General features: G+C 51.0%; 10 protein-coding genes across 10 annotated transcripts; 6 read left to right on the forward strand and 4 right to left on the reverse strand.

The window, feature by feature from the left end:
• Window positions 1–132: 132 nt before the first annotated feature.
• Window positions 133–1848, reverse strand: ASPZODRAFT_168752 (hypothetical protein; the record flags this gene model as incomplete). Its single annotated transcript, XM_022726876.1, has 1 exon — window positions 133–1848. Exon 1 carries the CDS (start codon window positions 1405–1407, stop codon window positions 133–135), a length of 1275 nt encoding a protein of 424 aa, XP_022579000.1. The 5' UTR covers window positions 1408–1848.
• A 583-nt stretch (window positions 1849–2431) lies between these two features.
• On the reverse strand, window positions 2432–4632 carry ASPZODRAFT_135305 (hypothetical protein). Its single transcript, XM_022723759.1, has 5 exons — window positions 4400–4632; window positions 3859–4315; window positions 3443–3801; window positions 3060–3380; window positions 2432–2986 (listed from the first exon to the last, which is right to left on the reverse strand). Exons 1-5 carry the CDS (start codon window positions 4618–4620, stop codon window positions 2491–2493), a joined length of 1854 nt encoding a protein of 617 aa, XP_022579001.1. The 5' UTR covers window positions 4621–4632; the 3' UTR covers window positions 2432–2490.
• A 956-nt stretch (window positions 4633–5588) lies between these two features.
• On the forward strand, window positions 5589–7323 carry ASPZODRAFT_71623 (hypothetical protein; the record flags this gene model as incomplete). Its single annotated transcript, XM_022729768.1, has 2 exons — window positions 5589–5938; window positions 5997–7323. The coding sequence occupies 2 exons, from the start codon at window positions 5589–5591 to the stop codon at window positions 7321–7323; spliced, it is 1677 nt and encodes a 558-aa protein (XP_022579002.1).
• A 1337-nt stretch (window positions 7324–8660) lies between these two features.
• ASPZODRAFT_135307 (hypothetical protein) lies at window positions 8661–10615 on the forward strand. Its single transcript, XM_022723760.1, has 4 exons — window positions 8661–9454; window positions 9517–9634; window positions 9718–9822; window positions 9874–10615. Exons 1-4 carry the CDS (start codon window positions 8698–8700, stop codon window positions 10307–10309), a joined length of 1416 nt encoding a protein of 471 aa, XP_022579003.1. The 5' UTR covers window positions 8661–8697; the 3' UTR covers window positions 10310–10615.
• Window positions 10616–10957: 342 nt separating this feature from the next.
• ASPZODRAFT_135308 (hypothetical protein) lies at window positions 10958–16309 on the forward strand. The gene is made up of 15 exons (XM_022723761.1): window positions 10958–11127; window positions 11190–11272; window positions 11336–11864; window positions 11918–12144; window positions 12207–12489; window positions 12540–12773; window positions 12834–13582; window positions 13637–13799; window positions 13857–14198; window positions 14250–14373; window positions 14418–14489; window positions 14542–14592; window positions 14654–15418; window positions 15465–15839; window positions 15897–16309. The coding sequence occupies exons 1-15, from the start codon at window positions 10986–10988 to the stop codon at window positions 16120–16122; spliced, it is 4365 nt and encodes a 1454-aa protein (XP_022579004.1). The 5' UTR covers window positions 10958–10985; the 3' UTR covers window positions 16123–16309.
• Window positions 16310–16470: 161 nt separating this feature from the next.
• Window positions 16471–17457, forward strand: ASPZODRAFT_18685 (hypothetical protein; the record flags this gene model as incomplete). The annotated part of the gene is made up of 3 exons (XM_022727272.1): window positions 16471–16791; window positions 16849–16906; window positions 16964–17457. 3 exons carry the CDS (start codon window positions 16471–16473, stop codon window positions 17455–17457), a joined length of 873 nt encoding a protein of 290 aa, XP_022579005.1.
• A 924-nt stretch (window positions 17458–18381) lies between these two features.
• Window positions 18382–19563, reverse strand: ASPZODRAFT_795985 (hypothetical protein). The gene is made up of 2 exons (XM_022730236.1): window positions 19455–19563; window positions 18382–19396 (listed from the first exon to the last, which is right to left on the reverse strand). Exons 1-2 carry the CDS (start codon window positions 19472–19474, stop codon window positions 18424–18426), a joined length of 993 nt encoding a protein of 330 aa, XP_022579006.1. The 5' UTR covers window positions 19475–19563; the 3' UTR covers window positions 18382–18423.
• Window positions 19564–19598: 35 nt separating this feature from the next.
• Window positions 19599–20576, reverse strand: ASPZODRAFT_18687 (hypothetical protein; the record flags this gene model as incomplete). Its single annotated transcript, XM_022727273.1, has 2 exons — window positions 19599–20245; window positions 20306–20576. The coding sequence occupies 2 exons, from the start codon at window positions 20574–20576 to the stop codon at window positions 19599–19601; spliced, it is 918 nt and encodes a 305-aa protein (XP_022579007.1).
• A 236-nt stretch (window positions 20577–20812) lies between these two features.
• Window positions 20813–22367, forward strand: ASPZODRAFT_18688 (hypothetical protein; the record flags this gene model as incomplete). The annotated part of the gene is made up of 2 exons (XM_022727274.1): window positions 20813–20890; window positions 20967–22367. The coding sequence occupies 2 exons, from the start codon at window positions 20813–20815 to the stop codon at window positions 22365–22367; spliced, it is 1479 nt and encodes a 492-aa protein (XP_022579008.1).
• Window positions 22368–22739: 372 nt separating this feature from the next.
• On the forward strand, window positions 22740–25816 carry ASPZODRAFT_153906 (hypothetical protein; the record flags this gene model as incomplete). Its single annotated transcript, XM_022726029.1, has 4 exons — window positions 22740–23210; window positions 23296–23336; window positions 23367–23625; window positions 25775–25816. 4 exons carry the CDS (start codon window positions 22740–22742, stop codon window positions 25814–25816), a joined length of 813 nt encoding a protein of 270 aa, XP_022579009.1.
• Window positions 25817–27985: the final 2169 nt, after the last annotated feature.

Below are 27985 nucleotides of genomic sequence, written 5' to 3' on the forward strand. Positions count from 1 at the left end.
AACCTGGATGTATACTGAGATAGCATATAATTAGAACAGAAAAGAGAAGTATATTGATCTATGAGTGTCAATGGATTGATCACTGTAGCTGGATCCAGCTAGTAATAAACTAGAGTTTCTGGTATACTACCATCACTCAATAAACTCTATCTCATCCCTCCCCCACTCCTCCTCCTCCTCCTCCTCCTCCTGCTCATCATCATCCCCATCCTCACCCTCATTCTGATCCATCTTATTAGCCTTCTCAGCAATTTGTGCAGTGGCTGCATCTAGTAGGGCAGACCGTCTTCCACGCCGCCGCGAGGCTCCAATCATCAACCCATCGCAGTCATGGCCCAGCTCTTCACAGAAAGCCTTGAGCATGTTGCCAGCAATGTATCGACCCGGAGTGCCCCAAAATGGCTTTCCCAGCTCATCTGTCAGTGAAAAGACAGCCTTTTGACCGGGGCCTGCTCTCCATGCGCGACGCAAGACCTGGAGGCAATAGTGAAAGTAGAGGAAACGAGCTGCCGGTCGAAACGTCCCTCGGAACTGGACTTTTCGATTGTCCAAGTCTCTCCACTTCAACCCACTGATGCCAAAAATACCTTCATCCAGACGATCCCACTGGCTATCGATGATTCGGACGCGAAATTCCCGAACTTCAGAGTCCGTCCACGAGCACAGCATTGCTGAGGTGGGTTTCTCCGGCAGATCTGGGACAATCACCAGGACCCCAGCATCAAGAACCTGCTCAATTTCGGAGTGGATCAGCAAGCCGTTCTTTGAGGAGAAAAGCTGGGGCGGCCGCATCTTTCCAAAGATTGAATCCATGGTGCTCTGACCGTGTTTGTAGGAGAAGATGTGCGCGGCCGTCATGGCTCGAGAAGGGTAGTAGTCGCCGAGAATGGGGCACCAGGCGTGCATTCCGTCCGAGTGCATGCTTTGATAGTCTCTTATAAGGCCCGATCGGAAATTGGATTGAATATGGCCGTCTCTAGCACCGGCGCCAGTCTTTATCCCGAGTCCAACTGGACTTGTCGTGAAGAGCTTCATGAAGCTCTCTCGGAGGCTTCTTCGTGGCTTGCTGAGCGACAGCTTTGCGCTCTGGGACTGGAACGAGGCGACGCGATGCTTCTGCGCCCGGATCTGCTCGAACAGTCGCCGCGCCTCTTCCGTGCGCTCCCACTCGGATGCATCGCCAGGAAACTCCGACAGTGATATCTCGGAAACGATGCGAGTCTTTTTGAGAATGGTCGACTCGACATCAGCTGCTGCACTCCAGAACTCGGCGTTGAAGGAGCCATGTGCTCGGAGCTTCTTCCTTGTTCGCTTCAGATTGTCCTCGAGCTCGTCTCGCTGTATCTCCAGCTTGCTGATCTCCTCGGCGCGTCGTTTCTTCGGAATGTAGATGGGTGGTAGATCCATGATGGTCAGTGCGACTTCACTGCGATGCAAAACAGCTAGCTGGTGTTCTCAGTGTTTGGTGGGTGGCGATTCTACCAGCTTTGTCCGGAGCGCCCAGAATCGCTCCTTCGCTAAGGCAGCAGCAGAGTCAATGACGAACACTGACGTACGAAGATGCAGCCCATGAAATATGGCACCAATGCCAAGCAACAGTTTCACGACAGCTACAATTCAAGCATGTCCAAGAGCAGCGTATCTTCGGTCGACTCGCAGACGAGGAGAAAAAGAGGGTGAAAAGAGTACGCAAAGGATCTGCGCCAGGCGGAGTCAGATTCGAGGCTGCATAAAGATGAGAATGTAGAAGAATTGGGGAAAGTGCCCTTTGCTTTAAAACCTCAGGGATGGATGAAGGATCAAAAACCCCAGGATTGAAGATATCTAGAATATAATCATTCATAAGGCACAATTAATGCAAACAGTTCCTCTGATAAAATGTCCTCCTGGAAAGAATACTGTGTAGATGGTTCAGTATGACTGAACTTGTTAGAATTTAAATCTATATTATATATTCTTTCTTCGGCTGTGTCAAGCTGCAGTTTAATAGAAGCTTATATAGACAGATTATGCAGTGCATAATCTAATAAACTAAAACCAATATAAAGTCTATATACTATAATGATTAATATAAGAGGAAAACATTGAGACATAATTCTAGAGCTTTTATACACATATAGAGGTCCTTCAGTCAGCCTCTTACTTGTGAGAATATGCTCCCATTATTATCTAGGTGTAAACTCGCGTATAAGTGGAATCAGCTCAACTCCTTTTATAATGAGCACCTATTTTGATATCTCTATATAAATATTCCATAGACAAAGAATGCGATTTCTTAAGGTGTGTTTAAGCAAAATTAATGATAATATGCAAGCTACTATAAAGAAGTTGATGAATTAGTAAAGTGGCATTGGAGTATTTATTTAGAAAATATAGGGCTTAGGGTTATAGACACGTCTAGTTTGTGCTAGTTCTTATGAATCTTGGAACTAATGTATTTTACTCATAAGAATCTGCTCTGACCTAATTCAATGGCCATTGTATCACGAACTATGGCCATACAACCTTGACCTTGTTCGCAGACCTTTTCTGGCTAGAGTTCCGTGTGTCGACCAGGATCTGATCCAAAACCTTGCGCATTCGCAGGACATCCAAGGCCTCCAGCTCCCATATTGACAGATTGGTGATGGCCAGTTCAATCAAAGACATCCAGTTGTCCGAGCAGTCGAAGCGACCGCTCCGCACCGCCGCTAGAATCGAAAGCGCATTGCGGAAGAGAGACCGCAGAACGAACCATAAGCCGCCGTGGCGCCATTGTGTCTTGCCGTTGAAAAGGATCATTGCGGCGCAGGCTTCCAATCCTTTCGCCGCCAGGGCAGCAGCCTCACCCCATTGAGGATGGTCAGTCCTTTGGTGAATTGCAAAATAGAGCATGGGGTGGAATAGCATGGTCTTGACGTTGAGAGTCCGGAAGTACAGGATGGTTGTCAACTCGGTCCTGGGAGCATCTGCAGCCCAGCGGACGGTGGCCGGCAAGTGATCAAACCTGGAATACAGCAATCTGCCGTCAGCAAAGGACACCAGTCTGGATGTATTCTTTCTCGTTGGAAGTGTCTCACCATGAATTGGCTTCCTCCTCAAAGATCCGGACTTGCTGCACCACCTCAACGATGTGGTCTAGCCACCATGTTTCCTCATGGCTGTACAGAGTTCGGATTATGCGTGTGCTCGTCCGGAGTGCTGAAATCTCGGCCAGATAATAGAACCAGCCCCGTACGTTGCGCAGTCGAAATGCAGCCGAGTCGCCGCCCTCCACCATCCAGTACGGGGGCAACATCTCTGCATCCAGGCCAAAGTCAAGCGGCGGAGAGGGGAAAGGGTTGGGAAGAGTGATATAGGATAGTGTGTTGAGAGGTAGCGGCGCCTGTATTTGGAAGTGGCTGATGTATAGATAGATCAGCTTGAGACTTAAAAGGGGTAGCCAACAAACATGATGACTGACTTGTGCGTCCGGAGACAAGAGTAATACAGTCGCTCAAGAGGCTTGGGCTCAATGGGCAGCTCAGCACGGTGCATTCGCTGCAGGAGAAGCATTTGCGTCACCATGGCCGCCTGCTGGTAGTGAGACCATGCCTCCACCACTCGCAACCGGCACATCTCGTAGATCCCGCACAGAAACTGACACTGAGCGGCCTCTAGACTCAGATCCAGCAGTCCGAGTCGTTTCCGTGCCTCCATGTAGTATACATCGGCAGTTTCTCGATCAGAGGGCAGGTCCCTGCCACTCATCGTCCAGTTGTCCTCGGCGTTGTGTGTGTCTTCCAGCTCGGTGACCAGCACAGCCAAGGCACAAGCCAGCAGCTGTGGCCGTCTCTATCAGTCCAACCATACCCCAAAGTATAGTTACCAGACACTTACCACCAAGGCTGTTCCGCCATCCCATGCACAGCCTTCTTCCACTACCCGGCGTGTAGTCTGCTGCAGGCGATCAATGTCCAGGATCGGATTCTTGACGTGGACAAGACTCAAGTACCGCTGCACCAAGGCCACAAAGTCATGGGGGTTGATACTCGGTAGTATCTCTGCTTCCGACGGAACACCTGTTGATGGAGTGTTCATCCCAGTGTTCTTCTTCTCAACTTCTGGAACGCAGCACCCTGACCACAGCAACGAAGAGGAGTTTGCTGAACCAAATCCTTGCAGGACAGACCAAGAAAGCATGCATTCGGCGAATATAGCGTCGCGAGGGACCCCAAGCTCGCCAGTAGTCGCAGGGTTCGCGGTGGGAGAGGGCGACCTGTTCGACGGTCTTTCCAACAGTGAAATGGCATAATTGAGCCTTTCCAAGAGAGCCGACGGCTGTGGTTCGTATGTTCTGCAAGGCTCCGTCTCAGCTTGCTCTCAGGCGGAGGAAGGCAGAGCTCTTAGGGTTAGGGTTTTGGAGAAAATTACTACTTACACCGGCGTTGCGTCCGAGGCAGTGGTGTACTTGCACACAGCCCCAGCCTGGCGACACAGGGAACAAGTCGGCCGCACATTATCACAGCGTGTCTTTCGCAGCCGACACAGCTCACAGGCTATCGCCGCGCGTTTACGGGGATACTCATTGGCAGACGCGGACGGTGGTTGGCGTTTCGGCAAGCCAGAGCCCGTTCCCTCGTCGGTGGGACCGTCTCCCATCTGGAATGCTCTGTATATACAGACTGGCCCTCTTCAGGCTAGGAGGTAATACACGGGGATGGCGGGCGTCTCTTAAGCCATTGGTGAGATCTATGGCCCAGCTGCTTATTGGTGGAGGCCATTGTTTACGCCATCTTTACCCACAGTGACAACAAAATGTGTAGTATTAGGAGGTTATATTTATTCAATGCTATAATAAATTATATACTGCTAGATAATTATATATGAGATGGTGAATCATGTATTACACGTATTTATATATGGAGTAGCATAAATATGTTGATATAGACAGCTTATAGTATAGGAGGAGTACAGAGGTGAATCAGACAACCAGAATAAAGAAACCGCCTTTAGGCCTACTAAATTTAATATGCCTATAAGTACAGAATAATGGAGATATCTAATAAATGAATAAGGATGTTGTAAATAGACCCAATTAATTCATGTCATTGCTCCAAAGTGCCCACCATGTGGTCAATGAACTAAATGTCTATGCTGAGAGCTTGTTATATGCCACTATTTAGTTGCCAGCATGTTCAGCATCTCCAACTTGCTAGATTCTGGCGTGGAAAGCATTAAACTAATGTTCCATTTTGACTGCTGGCCCTCAGGACTTTAATATTCTATAGGTCCATTATGAATGAACTTGATGAAACTAGAGCCACTAATTATGATTCTAATCTATATATTTTTAAAACTATTATTAAAATATGCAAAATAGCTCTGTGAGGTCTTTATTATCCTTAGTAATATTTAGTATTGTCTTCATTGTATAATCCTATAATTATCCCCATCATCATGGCTATAGTCTATTGCGCAATCCACTAGCGCAACGCCTCACCCAGGCTACGGGGGTAGACGGGGATAGATTGACAGTAAGGAACAGAGATGGCATTATATATTGCCCTGGATCTCCTGTCTTGTCTGCCGAACACTCATACACATATTATATGTACAACATGAACACAATGGCTAAACAACCAAATTTTCTTATTGTCGTCGCCGACGATCTGGGCTTCAGCGACACCAGCCCGTTTGGCGGGGAGATCGAGACGCCGACCCTTGAGCGTCTGGCCAAAGAAGGAGTCCGACTGACCAACTTCCATACGGCATCTGCTTGTTCTCCGACTCGCGCCATGCTGCTCTCTGGGACGGACCATCATATCGCTGGTCTGGGCCAGCTGAGCGAGCATATGATGGCCCATCGTGAAGAGTATCAAGGCCGGCCTGGCTATGAGGGCTACCTCAATTTCCGGGTAGCTGCAGCCAGCGAGATCTTGCAGGATGCCGGCTACTTCACCCTCATGTCGGGCAAATGGTATGTCAATTCTAGGGTTTAGGGTTAGGGTTTAGGGTTTAGTACTAACAACGGACAGGCATCTCGGGCTTCAGAAGCACACGTCACCCCATGCTCGTGGGTTTGATCGGAACTTCAGTTTTCTTCCAGGCTCGGGCAATCATTACAACTACGAGCCCCAGGCGGACCCGAACCGCAAGACCCCGCGGTTCATGAACTCGGATGGGTGGTGGATGGAGGATGACCGGAACATCGACCGTCGCACTGAGCTGCCGGATGATTTCTACTCCTCCAAGACCTTTACCGACCGTCTGCTGGGTTTTATGAAGGACCGTACTGCCGCGCAAAAGGAACAGCCCTTCTTCGCCTATTTGCCCTTTACTGCGCCGCACTGGCCGCTGCAGGCGCCGCAGCACACCATCGACAAGTACAAGGGTAAGTATGATGAGGGGCCGGATCAGCTGCGTGCCCGGCGTCTGGACAGACTCATTGAGCTGGGTTTGGTGCCCGCGGATGTTGAACCGGCGCCGGTGACGGGCGCGACAGAGCTGGATACCCCGTGGGATGAGAAATCGGACGAGGAGCGAGCCCTGTCGGCAAGGAAAATGGAGGTATACGCAGCCATGGTGGATGAACTCGACCAGAATCTTGCACGAGTGGTGGACTATCTGGAAGAGACGGGCGAGCTGGACAACACGTTTGTGCTGGTCATGTCTGACAACGGCGCAGAAGGGGTGCTGCTCGAGGCAATCCCCACGATGGGCGGGATGGCGAGCTTCGGAGCCATTCTCAACGAGTTCTACGACAACAGCCTGGAGAACATCGGCAAACCGACTTCATGGGCTTGGTATGGCCCCCGATGGGCGTGTGCCGCCATGGCTCCCTCGCGCGGCTTCAAGACCTGGTCTACCGAAGGGGGGATCCGGTGTCCCTGTATCGTGCGCTACCCACGCCTGCAGGCCGGCACATATGCGCATTCCGACGCCTTCACCACTGTCATGGACATTCTCCCCACCATGCTCGAGCTGGCGGGCGTCTGTGCTCCAGAGGGCCAGTTTCGTGGTCGGGAGATTGTCCCCATGCGCGGTGCCAGTTGGTTGACTCATTTGCAGTCTGGGGACCTGAAGCAGACAAGTGTTCATGATGAGCAGAATCATATCACCGGCTGGGAACTCTTTGGTCAGCGAGCGATCCGCCAGGGGTCATGGAAAGCCGTGTGGATGCTTCCCCCTCGCGGCAAGGAGTGCTGGGAGCTGTACAACCTCGCCGTGGACCCTGGTGAGATCCATGACCAGGCAGCCAACGAGCCGGAAATCCTCGAACGGCTTGTCAAGCACTGGGAAACCTATTATACAGAGACGGGCATGTTTGAATACGGACATAACTTTCCCTATGCCATGCAATAAGAGCAGACAATAAGGACCTAGGTAGCCTACAAAATTAGCTGATTAGATTTCATAATTGAATGAAGGATAGATGTAGTAGTAAAATATGAGATTTATATTCAGACATAAGTAGAACCCATTAGAATAGGGCACTATGCTATATAATTATACTTACTACATAGTTAATATAGATTAACTGTTACAGATGGAATACATGTAGAAATAAAGAAAGTAGAGATAACTCTTGGAGATTGATCTCTATTAGACTCAGCAAGAGCGTTATCTGACGGTCCCATTCTGATGGAATAATGCTCAAGGTTTTCTACCAGGCCTCTTCTAAAAAGCATTTCGTGGTTGAATTTGGCAAGTTTAATAGAGTGTAATTAGATTTACTGCGTAGGTAGCAGACTTTGCAGCAAGTTCTAGAATACTGTTATGATGCCACCCCAGAAGATCACCATGTAAACTTTCATTAGTGGAAATAATCTAATCTGGATACTCAAAGCGAGGGCTTCAACATATGTCTACTGATTTTTATTGAGTATCAGTTGTATTGCAAAGAGGCTATAATATAAGAATAAAAAATAATGATCCAAGAATCTCTCCTGCTTAGCTGCCTTATAAAAGTATTCCTTCTGCATTAAATGGCGCATCATGAGAAAAATAACCAACTTTGAGCAGGTACTGATCTTCACACAAGCACTGCCTTGAGCTTATTTATCAGCTTCTCATGTAATCTACTGGCAGGTGCACCCATCCTGGCTGTACATGCAAGTTGGACGAATCTTATCAGATATAGTGTGGGCCTCTGTTCTGCACCTACCTAACACAGTAAAGTACATTAAGTACTATTCACCGACTCGGCATCCTTTAGTGCTGATGATGCGTCAGACTGGAGCATATGAGCCCTCTAATTCCCTAGTCTCCCCTCTTCTTTATCCTTCACCGCATCTCATTGAGTGCTTAATACTAATTATATAGTAATATTCAGTATTAACTTATCCTTTATCATCCTGATTAATCATGAGTACTCTGTATAGAATTATCTAGTGAAGCCCCACATTAGCTGTTGACTTGATTGAAAAACTCACTATCTAGTACCAATAGGAATTTTGAGAACTAGAGGTACTACTAGTACTGTGGAGTACTAGATACGGACTGATTTCGAATTGAACCTGACTCTGTACTCCCTAGACTCCTCCTCGATGCTAACAGGGACAATCCAGGATGATCCACCTGGTCAGTTGACTAGCAAGCAAACTTGTCAAGGGAGAGCTGCTAGTCTTTTTTTCCAGCCCCATTCCATATATAACCCATGTTACCCCTCGTCTGAGGGAGTGGATTTTCCTCGTCGAGAAAAGTCACATCCAAAAATCCGGTTTCTGGATCAAAATCATGGTTCGCGTTTCTTCCCTCGCCGGGACCGTCTGTCTGGCTGCCACTGCCGCCGCCTACGATGTCGGTCTGAAGCAGTTTCCCCAGGAGGCCCGCGATAACTTCAATGTCCTCAAGTACCTGGGTGGGTACGGGCCATATGTCCAACGTGAATCATATGGGATTGCCCGTGATCCGCCGCCCTCGTGTGAGGTGGACCAGGTCATCATGATCAAGCGCCATGGTGAGCGCTACCCAGATACTGATACAGGTGAGGAGATCGAGGAGCTGCTAGACCTGCTGTATAGCAGTGTCTCGGAGTTCAGGGATGACCTTGCTTTCCTCAATGACTGGACTTACTATGTCCCCAACGCCTGCTACTATGAGGCCGAGACCTTCACAGGTCCCTACTCTGGTCTGGCTGATGCGTACTCCCAGGGCGCTGACTATGGCCAACGCTATGGCCATTTGTTGCCCAAGGATGGCTCGGTCGTTCCCCTCTGGAGCAGTGGTTATGAGCGGGTTATCAATACTGCTCGGAAGTTTGGTGAAGGCTTCTTTGGTTATAACTACAGCACCGGAGCGGCGCTTAATATTATCTCTGAGTCAGAAGCTCAGGGAGCGAATAGCCTAACTCCAACATGCGACACTGATAATGACTCGTCTATTTGCGACTCGCTTACCTATTACTTCCCCCAATTTGACGTTGCGGCCGCACGCTTCAACTCTCAGAACCCTGGCCTGAATCTCACCTGGGGAGACGTCTACACCATGATGAGTGAGCATGTCTAAAGACGCCCCTTTATGCTGTCTTTTTTTTCTTATATATTAATGATTTAGCCATTGCTGCTTTTGAACTCAATGCCCGCGCGTCATCTCCCTGGATCGACGCCTTCACTGCCGATGAGTGGGTGGCCTACGGCTATTCCAACGCCCAGTGGTACTACTACTGCGCAGGGTATGCTTATCTTCTTTTCCTTTTGTGATTCCTTTCTTCTCCCTGTTTTTGGGTCTGATATAGCTGACCTGTTTACAAATCAGGCCTGGCGATAAGAACCAGAACGCCGTCGGCGCTGTGTACGTGAATGCCAGTCTTACCTTGCTGAACCAGGGCCCGGAAGAGGCCGGCAAGATTTACCTGAACTTGTGAGTTCTGCATACCTAATGGAATATCCAAGTCTTACCAATAAACCAAAGTGCCCATGACGATAATATCACCCCCATCATTGGTGCATTGGGCATTCTCACTCCCAATGAGGACCTGCCCATCGACACCATCGCATTCGGCAGCCCGTGGACAATTGGTGATATCATGTCCATGGGTGGTCACCTAACCATTGAACGACTAAAGTGCAATGCCACTGTTGCCACCGAGGAAGGCAGCTATGTCCGTCTTATCCTTGAAGAGGCTGTGGTTCCCTACTTTTCATGCCAGTCTGGGCCGGGCTATTCCTGCCCACTAGCCAATTATACGGAGCTAGTATCTGCCAGCCTGCCAGACTTCATCACCTCCTGCAATGTATCGGCCTCATACCCGCAATACCTGGACTTCTGGTGGAACTACAACACCACCACAGATCTTAACTATATGACAGGTCCTCTCGGCTGCCAGGTTACCGAGACTCTGGTCTAAGCCATGTACTACACTCGACTTTGTGTATATTGCGTACAAGAGGGATTATGGATGAATGATCAATTACCAATGGATGTTTTAATCACATGGTACATTTCTAATGAATATCATCTTATATTTATGTTAGAGAGAAAAACGCATTTGGAGTGAAGTTCTACGAATATCCTCTTGGGTGGCTGGTGGAGGCCAGGGGCAAAAGCTTCGTAAGAGCTTCGCCGCCGGCATCTTATCACACTGTTGAATTAGATGTCTATAAAGATATAAACAGCGTCACTCCGTGGATACTAAGCAAAATCTAATACTTATAGGAAAGAGTGATACTGTTCCTCATCATGTATTAAGTTTAATACTTAACTTATATTAATATTTTAGTGATTTATACTTATTACCTCATTTTACTATTATTCTATAATCATTCACCTAGTTGATCATCAGTATTCTAAAAGAACCTCAGAATTATCTGAACAACAGCTACAGACTAATAGGTAAGGATGATGCCTTGGCTAGCCAATCAAAGGCCGTTTCATCACTATCCGAGTAACCCTAAACCCTAAGATTGTAAGGTTACATCTGAAAAACAAAGGACCAAATGCCGAAAGGCGGTACCTCCCTGTCAGTGCTGCGGTTCAAATGAGACCACAGACTCCCCTTTTTCAACCTTACAGCCTCTGACAAGATGTTCTCTGCTGCTAGTCCTTGTTCCGCTGCAGTCGAGGACGTCTTTGGTCCTGTGGTCGCAGGGTCGTGTTTAGACGGCTTCGACTTTACTCTATTATTCGAGGAGACCATCCTCACGATTCTGCCACTGGCTATCGCATGTAAGGCTGCTTTGGTACTTTTTTGCTGTGCCGTCGTCGAACTGTTCACCAAGTGTATTTAGTTGTGCTCGCTGTCGTGCGACTCATCGCTCTGCATCAGGAGGCTGTCAAGATCAAGCATTCATACCATGTGCCGTGCAAGATGGTATGTGATTAATTCTCCAATGCAGCCTCAAACCCTGTACCCTCTTCAATGCTAAGAAAGCAGCTGGCCTATCTGGCCTACATGGCCCTTCAGGTCGTGCTCCTTTCATGGTGGGCAAGGCCAAATGTCGCTCAGACTCAAGCCAGCCTGGCGACTACTGCACTGTCCTTAGTGGCCTTTGGTCCATTCATATGGCTGTCGTACTGGGAGCATAAGCGCTCACTACGACCATCGACTCTATTGACCGTTTACCTTGGCCTGTCCACGCTGCTCGATCTGACACGCGTGCGGACGCTCTTTTTCTTTGCCGCTGGGCGCAATATCGCCTTTGTCTTTCTAGCGAGCTATTGTGTCAAGATCATGCTTCTTGGTCTGGAGCTCACGGAGAAAGGAGACCTCGTTTTGGATGATGGGAAGACATGTGGACCGGAAGACACAGCTGGCGCATACCAACGCGCCCTGTTCCTCTGGCTGAACCGTCTGTTTGCCAGAAGCTATCGATCGCAGTTATCACTCGAGACGCTCCCCAAGATCGACCACGACATTCTGTCTGCTTCGAATCCTGACGGTCTCAGAGGCAGATGGGCGGGCGGTAGGTGCTTGTTCTGTTTTTCTTATATGTCTACTGAGCTGACAGGACGGCAGCGAACAAGTCCCATAGGCTTGCCCTTCTCTGGACATTCGTGATGCATTACAAGTGGACTGTTTTGGCCCCGGTGCTTCCTCGACTGGCATACACCGGCTTCACGTTTTCACAGCCCTTTCTTATCAACAAAGTCTTGACGTTCACTTCACGCTCGTCCGATGAGAAGTCTGCCAATGTCGCGTATGGGCTCATTGGTGCTTACGCGATTGTTTACATCGGGGCCGCGGTATGTCGGAATGGAGTAGCTAGCGATCTATATGTTCAACCCTAATCTAATTGTGCTTCTAGATATCCTTGACTCTATATGAGCACAAGGTGTACCGAACCCTGACCAAATTCCGTGGAAGCTTGGTGACTTTGATATATGAGAAGGCCTTGTTGCTCAACTCGTTGTCGGGTGCATGGACCGCGGAATCGATTACCTTGATGAGTGCTGATATTGACAGACTTGGCCTCTGTGCGCAGGATGTGCATGAGCTCTATGCAAGCACTCTGGACGTAGCACTGTGTATCTGGCTATTGTATATCTACCTGGGAGTTGGCGCAGCGGCAGCAGCAGGCTTCAACGCAAGTGAGTTGCCTGTTCTAGGGTTCAGGCTTTGAGTTACTCACTTGGAGCAGTCTGTCTCTTTGCAAGCTTCCCCGTTGCGACTGTCGCCGGCAAGGCTCAAGTGCCTTGGTTGGACGCGATTGAAGCCCGTCTGACAGCAACGGCACAGGCACTCGGGAATATTAAACCGATCAGGATGACGGGATTGGCTGCAGGTGTCTCGTCGACTCTGAGATGCCTCAGGGCAATGGAGATTTCCGCCGCTCGACGATATCGAATATGCAATATCTTCCTCAGCATCGGGTGTAAGGAAGGATGCTTTGCAGCACAGGCTGTGGTGACCATGTCTACTGACACTTAACCAGACTTCCTCTCATATGCATTCACGCCGGTGTTTGGATTCGGCACGTATGTGCTGGTTACGAAGGCAAACGATTCCGGGGCTTTGACGGAAGAGACTGCCTTTGCTGCACTGGCCATTTTCCAGCTGCTCAACAAGCCAACAGTGATGGTAGTCGACGCAATAGAGCATTTGCAAACCGTCATCGAGTGCTTTACGCGCATTCAATCCTATCTGACTCGTACCGAACAAGCAGCTTATAGGACTATCACTTCTAATCAAGCAGCACTCGAGGCTGTGACCGAGCAAGGCATAGAGCTCAAACCATCGAGGTCGAGATCGACTATGGACAATGCGCCTCATGTCGCGGCCGCCATGTCCAGGCTCACACTGCGCTACTCGGCGGAGCAGAGACCCGTCCTAGAAGATATCAGCTTGGAGCTTCCTCGCTTCCAGACCACAATGATTGTCGGGCCCGTTGGGTGTGGGAAATCATCCTTGCTCAAACTTCTGCTGGGCCAAGTTCCACCGCCTGAAGGTCAACTCTATACTCACTTCTCCCGGGCGGCCTACTGTGCCCAGCAGCCATGGGTCTTCAAGGCAACTCTACGGGAGAACATTGTTGGCATGTCGTCGCCATGGGACGAAACATGGTACCGACAGGTCCTTCAGGCCTGCGCTCTGGTCAGCGACATGAACGACCTTCCACAGGGCGACCAGACAGGAGCCGGGATGCGTGGTGGCTCTCTGAGTGGTGGGCAAAGGATACGTATGGTGCGCCATCCGGGAAATCTTTTGCCTATTGCTCTACAACTGACCCATCTGTAGTCACTGGCACGAGCCCTTTACTCCAGGGAGCCGGTTCTGATCCTTGATGATGTCCTCACCGGCCTCGATTCTGTGACGCAGCAAAGCATTTCAGCTGCTGTCTTTGGACCAGAAGGACTCGTCAAGCGCTGCAGGTCCACCGTGATCATGGCCACTAGTTCAGGTAAGCAGAATGCAGATACCTTGAAAGAAAACCCTCAATGAATACTAAAAGATGCAGTCGATCAGGTTCGCTTTGCAGACCGGGTCATTGTGCTTGGAAAAGGTAGAGTGACGCATAACGTTCCAGTCAAGGATTTCTCTTCCATCAGCGACGAACTTCAAAGGCTGGACGACAGTGAAAGTGCACACGCGCCAGCTATAAAGCGGGATGATCTAGACGTGACCTTGTCGGAGCTTGGGATCCCTGCCAATGATGAAGAGGCCGCAGAGGCTGCAGATGCCAGCCGACAGACCGGGGATTTCAAGGCATACGCATTCTACGGCCGTGTCGCCGGGTTGAAGAGCGTTTCGATCTGGCTTTTCTTCACCACAGTCTTCATGTTTGGATTGAACTTTCCTTGTGAGTAGTCCCTCTCGAGACGCGGACAAGTATGGGACTCATCAACTCCAGCTGTATGGCTTCAGTGGTGGGTCGATGCAAATCAACGCAATCCGAACGAGCGCCTGGGATATTGGCTGGGGGGGTTTGCTGGACTTGCCTGTCTCGCCATCGTGGCCAACATCATATCTGACTGGTATGTGCCGTTCCTCTGGCTTCTATATTGTCTAACCTCCCCAGTACGTTGCAGTTGTTCATTGTGCCGAAGACGTCGGCCAGATTCCATGAGCTTTTGATGTCGACTACAATGCGGTAATACATCCCTTTTCCTGAGCAGATATACAGGGCTGACAGGGTGATCAAGAGCGTGCACTGCATTCTTGACAACTACTCATGAGGGGTCTATACTCAATCGGTTCGTTTAGCCCTAAACCCTAGGGTTGGTTCTACTACTTTGGATTCTAAAAAGCTGGCAGATTCAGTCAAGATCTCGAGTTGATTGACAGTGACCTCCCTGGGGCACTCGACAAGACCATGTTCTCCATTCTGCAGACCGTGTTCACAACCGTCCTGATCTTCACCGGGTCTGGGTATTTGGCTATCGCTCTGCCAGCCTCCCTGCTGGTTGTCTATGGCATACAGCATTACTATCTCCGTACATCGCGCCAGCTGCGACATGTCGATATAGAAGCTCGCGAGCCCCTGTTCGCCAGCTTTCTGGATACTGTGACATCGGTGGACAGTATCCGCGCGTATGGCTGGGGGGAACAATATAAGCAGCGGAACCAGGATGCTCTGAATACATCACAATCTCCCTACTACTTGATGTGGACCATCCAGCGGTGGCTCAACCTTGTGCTCAATCTTTTTGTTGCTGGCCTAGCGGTCTTGCTGGTTGCCATTGCAACAAACATCTACGGTGGCTCGACGAGCTTTCTCGGCGTCGCTCTGTCCAACATTGTGAATTTCGGGACGACTATTCAGCTCCTCGTCACTGACTGGACGGAGCTTGAGACATCCATCTGCGCTGTGAATCGCATCAGGACTTATGTATCGGACACCAAGCCTGAACCCACCCGCAACGACGAGGCTTCTCCGCCTCTGAACTGGCCAACGGAGGGTGTCATTGCTCTGGAGGGTGTCACAGCCTCATATCCATCGGCAGGAAGGCCGGTACTTAGAAATATCTCCCTCAAGATCTCTCCAGGTGAGAAGGTGGCGATCTGCGGTCGAACAGGAAGGTAAGCAGAATTCTATCATAACTTGTGCTATTTCTCATCTCTACAGCGGCAAATCAACCTTGATGAGTACGTTATTGCGAATGGTTGACCTTGATGCTGGCACAATTACCATTGATGGAATCGACATTGCAAGTGTGCCGCGCGAGACCACTCGCCGACGCCTTACTACCATGCCTCAGGACACGTTCTTCACCACCGGCACTGTACGACAGAACCTCGACCCATTTGAAATTGCGGCCGATGAGTTACTCATGACGGTTGTTGCCGATCTGGGATTGCGGGAAGTGCTAGACGAAGCTGGCGGGTTGCATGCCGAAATGAACAATGACGGTCTTTCGTCGGGGCAGCAGCAGCTCTTCTGTCTGGCGCGTGCCATCATCAGGGGCGGTCCTATCTTGCTCCTTGACGAAGCCACTAGCAGGTAGGGAATCCCCATCCTCGATTCTTCACTTTTTGACCTCGACTCATTGCATGGCAGCGTCGATTCCGTTACGAGTGACTTGATGCAGCAGGCGCTTCACAAGACATTCGCCAACAAGACTGTGATCTCAATTGCACATCGCCTAGAGACTGTGGTTGATTTTGATCGCATCATCGTCTTGGACAAGGGCGAGATAGTAGAATCCGGCAGCCCTAAAGAGTTGCTTGCGAAGTCTGACTCGGCTTTTAAACGCTTATTTGACAGTAGAAGTGGTCATGTTTAATGACATATTATTCTTCTCAATGTATCAGGAGATTTCGGGTTATTCTATAATCCTTAGTATGCTCTAGGAGAGAAAGGATCAAAATCACATAATTGTCTGCTAGCCATTATTCTTCTGCCAGCGTCTAGAATCGGCATCTACAGAAAGTCTGATTCTATCTACACTATAACATTAAAACTAACTTCTCACTCTACCAGTATGTAATTATTCACTCAGTATTCCAGTTTAGGCGACAGCGGCGGAGGCAGTCAAAAAACATGAGGAACCATCACTCCCCATAATAAATATTGCAATCCCATTACTCCTGTCAACCCAGCGACGGTTCACATTCGATCTCTCTTATACGCTATGTCGACGATAATTGACCTTGATGCCTTGGATGACCCAGAAGCGACTCAAGCAGACATCCTTCGAATCCTAAAACAGGGGTTGACCTCTGAAGCTGATTCTGCCACAGCAGCGGCCAAGTTAGCTGAAAGCCTGCGGGGATACATTTTCTCTCAATCAAATGGATCTCGAGGATTCCTTGCTGACCTGCTTTGGGATCTTTGGATGACTCTGCTGCATGTGGTCAAAATTGTGCCTATTGACCATCCACGGCATGATGTCCTCATTACGACTATTGACAAGTTACGGTGTGAAGGCGGCCCAGTCGCAGGCCCTGATGACGTGAGTGACAACTGTCCCCAGCTACAACAGCTAACTATAATGCTTAAAAAACTATAGAGTAAACAGTGGGCGGATTTGCCAGAATTCAGAATATGCCTTATTTACGCATGGGCTGGTGAGCAGTAGCACTAAGGCCATGCATTTACTGATATTAAGCTAATATCATCTCAAGACCCCTCGGACATGAGCGAATATACTCCCGAAGACGTTAAGGCTTGGAATCGCTTGAACTCATTTGCTTCCCGCCTCCTCACCGACGACTTCAAGGACTGGATTCAGTTTGCCTGGTGGGAGATAGCTTCTGGCCTGGAGACTGCACCACAAGATGCAGCTGAATTTGAGTGGAAGCTGTGGGCGGCGACTGAATGGCTGATTCAATGCGGGAACCTCCTGTTCAAGGACTTGACCTCCCCTGAGGAACTAGATGCAGAGGTTCTGGCCACTGTCAAGCCTGGACCTTTATGTGAGAACGTTCCTCCAATGAGTCTCCAGCGATGGGAGTTCTGGCAGTCGAGACTCGCGGAACTCAGCGGTGGCAAGTATTCAGTGGAGGGCAGTGCTGAAGATGCTGTTCTCGGTGCTTCATCCCTTTCTCGCATCGATCAGGCCATTGCTGCGATGCGCGCACACGCGTCGAGCAGCATTGCCCAAGGCGAAATTTCCTGAGGACACTCACTCCTGTCATTTGGTTTCTTATCATCATTTGCTTTTTTGTTTCTTTAGAGATAATTTAATCGCTACTTTAAGACTGAACATGAAGCCTAAAATCCTACAGTGAATCAGGAATGCCAGATGCAGTGATGGTGTTGAGCTTATCTTAATTCTCTGACTTTTCATAGCCCCATATATACATATATTAGGGTATCAACACTCCATTAAGCTGAATCAGGATTTAGGTTTAAGACATGATTTGTACATTTCACCCTAATAGTTGTTAATATATTTCTATAGCACTTGCTCTATTGTTATATTGAAAATTTAGATTATTATATAGCCTAGTAGTGTAAGTGTGCAGAGGCTTAATAATAGTAACCTTTTAAATTATCTATATTAATATATCATTTAAGATGAAAGCACATTTTCTTAAGTCACTTTATATAATAGAATAAGTAATACTGTGCTAAACTGCCTAAAGCTATTTTCCTTTTTTAGAAGCCTTATTGGGACTTCTGCCTCTCAACATCCATAATGTGAAGGGACTAGGATTAGGAAAAGGGGGCTTCTTAGGAGCTGTATGAAAGTTATTGATGTGGTTATGACAGCATGGGCATTGTAGTGGGTCCCTGAAAAGTTTGGAAAATGGGACCTACTTGTGGGATCTGGTTTCTCTTGGGATTCCTCATCGATGGTGACTGTAGTCTTGCCTGGAACTCTCATAGCTTCAGGTGGACGCAAGAGCTCTGCCACTGGAAAATTTGCTGCCGGGGAAGGCTCTTTCGGTCTTTGTGGAATAGGCCACATGTGCATGGTTATGCTCCAACCCGGTTCAACAACAGTCTCCCAAACTTGGGGCAGAATTACGTCGCCGTTGGGGCCTATCAGGTCGTAGTGGCCTTCAGCAACATGAGGACTCAATATCTCAACAGGAGTAAATGCTTGGCGAATAAGCTGTTCCATACCCTAAAGTTATATTCAGTCATGATGGCTATCATACCACAAGAAGACTAGTTTTACCTCCCAGGTGCAGCATAAGTGGAACGGAAGGGAAAGTCTTCTGCCCACGGCATCCGTGAACTTGATCAACTTCTTTTTCTCTGGAAGTGGCGGGTTCGCAGCGGCGAGAGCTTCTGCACCTTCATCTGTCGCATTTTCTGCTGCTATTTTGGTCTCTGTCTGGGTGATGATAGCCTCCGTTTGTGCAGCTTCCGCTGCAAGCTTTTGGAGTATTTTAGGGTTGTTGATAGCATTCAAATCTTCCAGGTTTTCCTTCTGTTCGCGCAAAATCCTTTCCTCCCGTGTCTCCTCTGCTGCCTTGGTGATTATAGGGTCCGCTCTTTGGAGAGAGGCACTGTCTTCGCGATCGGAAAAGGTCTCTTCCCCCTCTGATCGAGCCAGTGAAGAAAGATGCAACTCTTCATCATGATCCGGACTTGACGGCTGATCGTGTTCGTTGCCAAAGTCGAGCGATAGGCCACGGTCAGAATCATCATCGAGTGTGCTGCGGCTTCCGATGTCCCCACCGCTCGACTGCACTGATAGATTCGTCCCGGGACTTTGATCGTCACAGTCCACGAACGGCAGTGACTTGAGGGCCAGATAGCGGAGATGACTCGCGATATGGTCTTCTAAAGGGATATTCAAGGTGGCTGCCTCGGCGTTGCATAGTGGGCAGGTTACAAAGAGAGAGCTAGACGGCTGACTGCCAGGATCAGTCAGAGAATCCAGATGAGACTCGGCTCCTTTATGTTTGCTCAGGATATGGTCCAGATAGTCGACTTTATCCTTGAATATAAGGATGCCATGAGCCTTGGCCGTGCAGCGCCATCGGACCTTATGCTCGCGCATGTGGTTCAGCCATTCCTCACTATAACTATATAAAACATCTCCTTTGGCGCATCCTTCAAACAGGCAGACATATGCATCCAGATCATGTTTGAGATGGTTCCTAGAGCGTAAAGAATTAATCTCGACGTTCCGATTGTCTGTACAATCGCCCTACTCACCTCCATGTATGATCATTCATCACATCAGCCCCCGAAAGGGTGCAGCAGCAATAGGGACATATGACCTCAGAACTATTCAGGAACGCCTCCCTATCTTTGCTAAGAGTCTCTATCTTGTGGTGCTCGACATATGGCGATGAATCCTTATGCTCGATGGAAAGATCCTGACCACCACTTGGGGGGCTCAACTTGATCCTCAATGGATGAAATTCGAGCCCGCTCTAGATCTTCAAGGCGCTTAACAATCTGCTCTTTTGGCGCTGGGGGATATAGAGATTTTTCCTGGGTGTTCATGCGGGTGGTCCCAGCGATTCCCACGACCGATCGGGCTGATGCTTTTCTGAACTGTTCAGGAGTCACAGTAGTTGCCGCGGTGGTGGCCCTCGATCCTGAAGCACTGAAAGCAGGCCTCTCTCTGTCCTGGATGTTGTTTTTGCCTTTGCCCTCCATGTCTTGCACCAAGACCGACTGGCTCATTTTCGCAACCTTGTCATGGCGAAACCGTCGATATAGCACACGCTTTCTACGCAGCAGCATCGCTGTTGCCAATCTCTCCCTGAGAAACTCATCACACAGCGGCCATTTCCGTCGAATGATTTCTGCAGCAAAGTTGATACGCCAGGCCGGTCCCTCGTCATTGCCTTCATCGTCCTCGATGCGAAAATCCGCCGCCGCTCGCAGATTCTGGCTTTCTCGGCTGGCCTTGCGAATCGTGTTTGACAATCGATGCAGCAGAGTCAGGTCTTTGGCAATGGCCGACAGATCGTGGTTCCCTTTGCCCTGCAACAAGTCTGGCAGTGAAAACTGTCGTTAAAGGAGGGTCGATATACGATTGGAAGCCGGCTACTCACAGCGCTGAAGATGATCGTCCAATGTCTCAAGTAATCCACGAACCAAACGTCGAATCTCGGGGGCATAGCGAAGCCGATGGTCCAAAGAGGCCCTGCGCGGAGCGAAAACACCGGTTTCTGAAGCCCATATCGAGAAGCGGCCGAGCTGATCCTGGAGAAGCATAACCTCGCGAGGCGCCAGGCCGAGCGATTGTTCGGTGCATCGACGGGTTGATTCTAAAAAGGTCCTCGCTGTTGCTGCAATCGATAAAACGGACTCCTCAATCTCCATGATCGGCTGTGGGATTTATCTGGGATTGAAGAGGAGAGATTGTCATCACGACTCGGATCTTGACATGCCGTGAACCCTGTACCTTTTGATAGGTATTTACCCCGCTCATTAGTCAGACCTTCCTGTTGCGATCTTTGATCAATCATGGCGACAAAACCTGGGAATGGCTCGCATTCTGTGCAGGTCAACTAGTTGAATGATGCTCGCCTCCTAGGTTGAGCAGACATCCAGCAAGCATGCAGACTATCATCCCCTGTGAGAGTGTGCCATCGGGCACTGTCCCAGCCTACACTGAGACCGATTCCCCTCCCTTGGTAAGGTCTTAAAATGCCCCCTTATCACCAGTGATTCCTCATAGCACTCACCCATATACTCATGGACGATGCGTAGCAAGCGCTGTCGACAGTCTCCTCTCTCATGGGAACCTTCATCTTCTTCCGAGAAATAGCCGACTGTCTCACGAGTCATGAACAAGACCAAGATCTCTGTGCAACCTACCGCTACCTTCACGTCCAGCTCCTCCTGTTGACCGAGCGGGTCGATGTCCTACAAGACTCTGATAGATCTGCCACGGTGGCCACGGTGGCTCAGTTAATCCTCAAACGATTCGCCTCTCTCCTTCGGTCCTCGATGCGGCGTGGTGTTGCTCAATCCCCATCCCAACCAATGCAGATGCTGGAGGGTGTGCAGGCAGGATGGGGTCCTTTAAAGTCGTGGCCGGAGAAGGTCGAGTACCTTCGATCACACCTCTGCTGGGAGACCAAGCAGCGATGGGAGGAAGTGGCCTCGTTCTTGGAGGACTGCGTGGACTTGCTTGATGCGCCCAGCCCCGATCCCGTCGCAGCGTCACGACGTCCCATCCCGACAGTCAATGCTTCAGCGCCCATTTCGGTGTACATGGAAGCGACCTTGGTCTTTGATGCGCTACTAGCCAGCTCGCAGGCGTGCCAATGCATGCCGGGCCATGAATATACCGCGCGATTGCGCCTGGAAACGTATGGAAACCGGCGGCAAAGGGAAGGAAAATATGCATTCAATCTCATGCTCGGCTTTGATGAGTCGTATTGGCAAGAGATACTGATCCATGCCGCCCTCCCCGAGAAGAAGGCAAAAGTGCGCATCGTCGGGGAGAGCAAAGCTCGAAAGAGACAAGGGCCGGTTTCGATGCTGGTCAAGAAGCTATGTGACCACATCAGGCCTCAGAACTTCCGCCGTTGCCTGAACATGGGAGTAGAGAACGGTCAACTGTGGAAGTTGCAGTCCCTTAACAGCCAGATGCAGCTCGGAAGTATACCAATCCGCCTCGAGAGGATCCTGGAAGCACATCCAAAGAGCCTGGGGGATAAGATCAAAAGGGTGCTGGCGGTGCTGCTGGCGCATTGCATCATGCATCTGTATGGAACTCCCTGGCTGCAGCCCGGGTCTTTTAATTCATCCAATATAATCTTTCTCGGCACCACCGCCTCCGTGCCTTTGCAACCCTTCATCCATTCAAGGGTCTGTACACAGGTTCCCAGGGACGATGAGCCGGAGGATGAAGGTAATCTCGACCCTGATTATGTCCCACTGCATCCCCATCCGAACCTTGTCATGTTGGCCATCATGCTCATCGAAATCTATATGGCTACCCCGATTCGTTCCTTTATACGGTCAAATGGTACTAGCTGGCAATCGTTGGAATTGATAGATGAGAATTCCCATCTAGATCTCGCCCAGGAGGCGTTTCAAAGGTGTCGCTCCAACCTTTTAGATAATTACCGCATTGCGGTGGACCGTTGTCTGGATGTCTAGTTCAGGTTCAGCGAAGACGACAACAAACTGGGAGATGACGACTTGAAATGTCTCATCTACGTAGAAATCATGCAGCGTCTTGAGGTAGAGCTTAGACAAGGATTCAGAGATGTGCCTCTTGACCACTTAGATAATATCACTCCCAAGTTGGATCTTAACAGCTTAGAAACAATCAGGCTGCCCGACTCGGATCATTTTGACACAGACGACATCCTACAGCAGATGGTTGCCCCCAGTCATTCTTAGTCCTCAATCCCCGCGCCGATTCATCATCAACTTGAGCAGGTGGAAGTGGAATCCCCCCCACGAAGCAGGTCTGTTTCTATCCAACATAGCCCATCTCCATGGAGGCTGAGCTGTCGCGATTATACCATGGGGTGGATTACTACACTGGACAAAGAAATGGCGGCCGCGCGAGCAATGCTAGATGAGGAGCACAGCTTCCCGCAGGATTACCAGTTCAACAATAATATATATACCCTGGGGCGCATTGGAACGCATAATATCATCCTCACCTATCTCCCAGATGGCAAGATGGGCACGACGACGGCCGCAATCATTGCTCAACAGATGTGCCTAACGTTCCCCAACATTCACATCAGGCTAATGGTGGGCATTGGGGGCGCTGCGCCCAGTGCAGCCCATGATATTCGGCTGGGGGACGTGATTGTCGGCACCCCATACCAGGGACAGTCCAGAGTGATTCAAAATGACTTTGGGAAGCGCACCGACAGCAGCAAGATCCATATCATGTCAGCGTTAAATCGACCCCCAGATGTTCTTTTACCGGCTGTCAACAGCCTCAAAGTCCAAGCATCTCCTCTTTGGCGTCGGCTTAACCCGGTACCTCAATGCGATGGTTAACCGATATCCGCTCTCGCAGGCCAAGTTTGCGCACCCAGGGTTAGGCTATAACTAACTCTATCAGTCGGACTATAACTATCTGAGCCATCAAGGAACATGTGCTCTGTGAGACCCGGCACGGATCGTTCCCTAAAGACCGCGACCAACCGCTGCTCCAATAATTCATTATGGTCTTATTGCCTCGGGCAATCAGGTAATGAAACATGGACCTACACGCGATCGCATCCAAGCGGAACTGGGGATCCTGTGCTTCGAGATGGAGGCGGCGGGATTAGTGGACATTTTCCCCTGTTTGGTCATCCGTGGGATCAGCGATTATGCCGATTCGCATAAGAACGACCGCTGGAGAGGGTACGCGGCGGCGGTAGCCTCTGCCTACGCAAAGGAGCTTCTTGTATCGATGTCTGGAAGCCAAGATTGTTCAGATAGTCTCCGCTGGGTGAATCAATAGTCTATATCTTGTATAGTGCTTTGAAATGTAATGGCTTAGGGTTAGGGTTAGGGTTAGGGTTTAGACATGGTTGCCCGCTTTGCGCCGCGGTCATTATCATGCCTATCATGGACAGCTCTTGATGAGCCTAGCCAGGTGTATCAGATATCTATCGCTAGGCCTTAGTTTATATATTATTAGGACTTGGAAATAACATAACTTAGACACTTATACTCGGCTGGTTGGTCTCTATTACAAACACTATCCAGGACCGAAAAAATATACTAAACGCCCTCAATGGCGGCAGTGGTAGGGCCGGATCTGGTCCTAAGGAGACGGTGATGCAGTCGACAAGATTATGCTACCTAACAGTGGCTGCCCAGATTATTATGTCGCCCTGGTATCGCTCCATTTCTGGGACTGGATGAGCCTGCCAGAGGCCGGGGCGGGCCTTTCCCACGTCATGGAGCAGCTGGGGACCAGCGTCCAGCCACTGCAGGCAGAGATGAGAGCGGAGGCAGAAGCGGGAGCAGCAGCGGCAGGACAGGCGCTAGCAGCCGCCTGGCTTCAGGGCAAGGACAGGGCCGGTTACGCTGTCAAGCCGCACACGGCCGGTTCCGGGGCAGCGAGCCACGCCATGCTTATGGCCGACCGCGCGGTGGCCGCTAATCTGCTGCGCCTACGGGGCTGCATCCACGCCCGGGCGGTGGCCCGGGGGTGCTCAGCACCCGCGCGTTGTTCCTGGCGGCGCTGGACGGGGCTGTAGGGCACCTGGAAAGGGCCCAGCAGGCCCCGGGGCTTGGGAGTGATAGCCCGGGCCTGACTGCCGCCCGCTGGGCACGGACAGGGCCCCAGCGCGAAACAACCCTGCCGCTCCTGCGCCTGGCGAGGGACACGACGTACGCCCGGGGGGAGTACCGGCAGGGGGCAGGGCAGGCTGCCCGCGCGCTGTTTGGCCTTGAGCCCCAGGGCACGCCGTGGCCGGCCGCGCCCATTGATCCCGGTTCCGCCGCGGTGCGCGCCTGGGTCGTGGACGGGCTTCTCCTCGCGGGCCTCCCGCTGCACTCGCTCGTGCTTCATCCCTCCATGCTGCCCCCGGAGTCGATCCGCACCTTCGTTGTGGACCAGCGATGGTTCGACTGTCTGGTGGATGGCGGGCTGAGTCTTGCAAACCACTTTGCCCGCGACGAGGATGCCATCCGGCGCGCCATCAGGCTGTGTCTCAACGAGTACCTGGCAAAGCCCCTCAGCGGGCAGCCCGGGGCATTGACCCCCCAGCTGCCGTGCTGGGGGTTCTTCCTGCGCAGTGTGCTGGTCAGCGCCTTGTCGGACCTCAAGTTCGAGGCGCCGTTACCGGAAGACGCGCCGGTAAACGCTCGCGAGGCGGTGTTTTTGCAGCTGCTAGCTGACGACGTCCTGGTCTGCCTCTTTGACCGGCTCCCCGGCGAGAGGGGGCTGGATCTGGTGCGGATCTCACAGCCTCACCACCAGCAGGGATACGAGCTTGGAATTCGTCTGGTGGCAGACGGTCCGCACGTCAAACACCGCGGCGTTCCGTCTGGTACAGGCACACAGGGCACGCCCGTGGAAGACAGGGAATACGGCGTTGACAGTCGGCTCTTTGGTTTTCAGACACGAATGCTGAGACCAGCCGAATACATGCGAGAGGCGATCAACATCATGGCCAGTCACCAGGATGCCTTCCAGTGGCCAGACATGGACAACCCGCCCGCGTCGCTACTCGCCACACAGCTGAGGGCCACCAACCTACGCCTAACGCTGCGGGTTCAAGACATGCCCTTCAAGGCGTCTACTGCCGCTGCTCCCACCCCCGATCGTTAGAGACAACCAGCAATGCAGCTGTCTGTGGGTGCCCCCAGGTCCCCAGAACAGGATTCTCCCCTTCGCGCGGTGGTGCCTGTGGACCGCCTCGCCCCGGGGAGTAACCCCCTGCCGAGAGGTTCCCGGCGCCGAGTGCATCCAGACGCCTCCCATCAGCCTGTGTCCACGCAGCCGGAACCGCATCAATTGTTCGTCGAGGAGCTGCTCCGGGTCACTTTGCCCTACCGGTCCCTCCCATCCTCTGTGACCTGCAGTCTCTGCTACGATCCAGGGTGCAGTACCATCTACGCTCCGGATACACCAACAGACCTAGTCTTCAGCCTGGAGGCAGAAGAGCCCGCCGGTTTCCCGGCTGAGCTGGAGGTTCGCATTCCCGTCGCTCTCGGCGGGGAGACATACCCTCTCCTTGACGTTGCCGACGGCTCCCAGGGTCTGCTGTTGATCCCTGGCACAATTTCTCGGCCGCGATTACCAGTGATAGAGGATCTGAGCCTCAGCCGACTGTGGTCGTATCACGGTCGCCTGGCGCGAGGGAGTCTATACACCCTTGCACCCGGCATCGCGCCAACGACGGAGGAGGCTGTCCCTCCTCGGGATGGCCAGTGCTTCATCTTTGTGGTTACGATAATTCCGCGGTTTGGAAACACTGGTCCGAGAGCAGTGAAACAGTTCAAGCTGTCGTTTGCTTTACGGGCCGTCACCTTGGCCGTCCAACCTTCACAGGCCTCCTCGCCCGCCCCGAACCCCGATCCTTTTCCCCAAAAGAGGGTCCAGTTTGAAGTCCTGTGGCGGCGCGACAAATCACTAGCCGATGACGATCGTATGCGACCTACGAGTGTCCAGGCAACGCATCTTACTCTGCGGCCAGCCACCGTGGTGAGCATCTTGCCAGACGGAACAAGCTGCCAGCTAGGCGATCGGCTGGATTCCTGCTTCGAACTTTCTCGTCTCCCACCCCCAGGGTCCCTGGTGAGGGCAGTCCTCACCTTGGACAAAGATACCTGCTTTGCCAACCACATACCGTGGCAAACAACTCAGACGTTCTCGGTTTTGGACAGCCCGCCGCCACAATCTCCATATATCTTTCAAAACCACTGCTCTCTAACTGCACACCAAATCCCCATCAAGTTTTGCCTGGTTGTTGAGAATCCCAATGAAGCTGTGGGCCCAGAGTCGGCGCCGTTTTTCTTCCCGTCGCTGCCGTCATTTACAGAATCGACCAACACCGTCTGCGGCTGGAGAGATGGCCAACTGCAACTCACCTGGACCTCTGAAATCGGGAGACGTGTGGCATATACGCGAAGGTTCACCTTTGGGGCGAACCCCTTTAAGGAGAACATCTTTGAGGCGAGTGGCGATGCAGGAGTCTTCGGCGTCGACGACGACACCTTCAACAAATATGTCAACAAAGAGCACAACAGCATCACCTTCTCCGTCAAAGTGGAGGTCACTGGGAATTCGCAGGTTACCGGCACCTTGTATGAATATCAGATCCACTTCACCAAACTGCCAGACCTCGGCCTGGCGCCCGTAATCAACAAGACATCCGGCAAGCCAACCTGAACTAGCCACCTCAGCACCATGGACTTTCCCTCCGCAAGGCAAACGCCAGTCTATACCTGGTTCTGGGCTGATGAACGCCGTCTTCACTCTGTAGTTTGGCTTAATAGAATAGGCCCCTTAGAAACGACTGATTTCAGTACAAAAGTCGAGGGTGCAGGCGCTTTGATTTCGTTCCCGGCATTCCACACTTTCAGAAATAAGGTGGCTGTCTGGATCGGTGTGGACGGTAGTGTCAATGCTTTACGCTATTGGCAGCTTCCAGATAATTCAGTCCAGTCTCGAGATACTAAAATTGCCCCCGCCGGCAATGCGTCTGTCTTGGGTGGCGGAACTCTGACGGTCTGCACCAGGGATGACATCAGCCTCTCGACCGTTTGGTGGGTCGGTACCCTGGGAGAAATACAGTGCATGCGTTTCACGGCCGATTTGGACTGGATGTTCCTTGCTAATTTGTCATTAATGGATAGGGTGAGCTGGACGGACGGTTGGCAGGGAGCTTCTTTACCAGCAGGGAGTGTAAAGGTTTCTCCTTCCCTTGATCGACCGGCAAAAATGGCTGCAGTGTGGCACGGCAATTCCTATAACATATATCTACTATGGGTACACTCCACTGGTGATCTGATGATGACATGCCCCAGACCAGCTGGGCGGCGCATGGCAAACCATCACTGCATATCGCAACATTGGCGCAGCCCCTGGCACAGCCCTGGCGGCCCAGATGATTACATCAGGATCAACTCAACAGCTCTATACTTACTGGGTCACTGGCGATGGCGCGGTCTGCGTCGGCTGCCTAACCGATGCCACCCAGGCTGCCCACTGTGAACAATGGGACGACAAGATCCATTCAACAGCCACATTTACTTTTACAACCTAAATGAGGAATGAGATTCCTTTACTTTCCGCTTGCCTTTTTTCT

Source organism: Penicilliopsis zonata (genome assembly GCF_001890105.1).
Source record: "Penicilliopsis zonata CBS 506.65 unplaced genomic scaffold ASPZOscaffold_14, whole genome shotgun sequence".
In the NCBI taxonomy this organism is placed as follows: Eukaryota; Fungi; Ascomycota; class Eurotiomycetes; order Eurotiales; family Aspergillaceae; genus Penicilliopsis; species Penicilliopsis zonata.

What these genes read in the sequence shown, in the direction of transcription:
- ASPZODRAFT_795985 (XM_022730236.1), bottom strand. Translation starts at nt 19,474, where the DNA reads ATGAATGATCATACATGGAG. An exon ending in ATGAATGATCATACATGGAG is followed by an intron (nt 19,397 to 19,454) that starts GTGAGTAGGGCG and finishes TTTACGCTCTAG; the next exon opens with GAACCATCTCAAACATGATC.
- ASPZODRAFT_135308 (XM_022723761.1), top strand. Translation starts at nt 10,986, where the DNA reads ATGTTCTCTGCTGCTAGTCCTTGTTCCGCTGCAGTCGAGGACGTCTTT. An exon ending in TCTGCCACTGGCTATCGCAT is followed by an intron (nt 11,128 to 11,189) that starts GTAAGGCTGCTT and finishes AAGTGTATTTAG; the next exon opens with TTGTGCTCGCTGTCGTGCGA. An exon ending in ACCATGTGCCGTGCAAGATG is followed by an intron (nt 11,273 to 11,335) that starts GTATGTGATTAA and finishes CTAAGAAAGCAG; the next exon opens with CTGGCCTATCTGGCCTACAT.
- ASPZODRAFT_135305 (XM_022723759.1), bottom strand. Translation starts at nt 4,620, where the DNA reads ATGGGAGACGGTCCCACCGACGAGGGAACGGGCTCTGGCTTGCCGAAA. An exon ending in GCCTCGGACGCAACGCCGGT is followed by an intron (nt 4,316 to 4,399) that starts GTAAGTAGTAAT and finishes GGAGCCTTGCAG; the next exon opens with AACATACGAACCACAGCCGT. An exon ending in ATGGCGGAACAGCCTTGGTG is followed by an intron (nt 3,802 to 3,858) that starts GTAAGTGTCTGG and finishes AGACGGCCACAG; the next exon opens with CTGCTGGCTTGTGCCTTGGC.
- ASPZODRAFT_135307 (XM_022723760.1), top strand. Translation starts at nt 8,698, where the DNA reads ATGGTTCGCGTTTCTTCCCTCGCCGGGACCGTCTGTCTGGCTGCCACT. An exon ending in AGACGTCTACACCATGATGA is followed by an intron (nt 9,455 to 9,516) that starts GTGAGCATGTCT and finishes TTAATGATTTAG; the next exon opens with CCATTGCTGCTTTTGAACTC. An exon ending in TGGTACTACTACTGCGCAGG is followed by an intron (nt 9,635 to 9,717) that starts GTATGCTTATCT and finishes TTTACAAATCAG; the next exon opens with GCCTGGCGATAAGAACCAGA.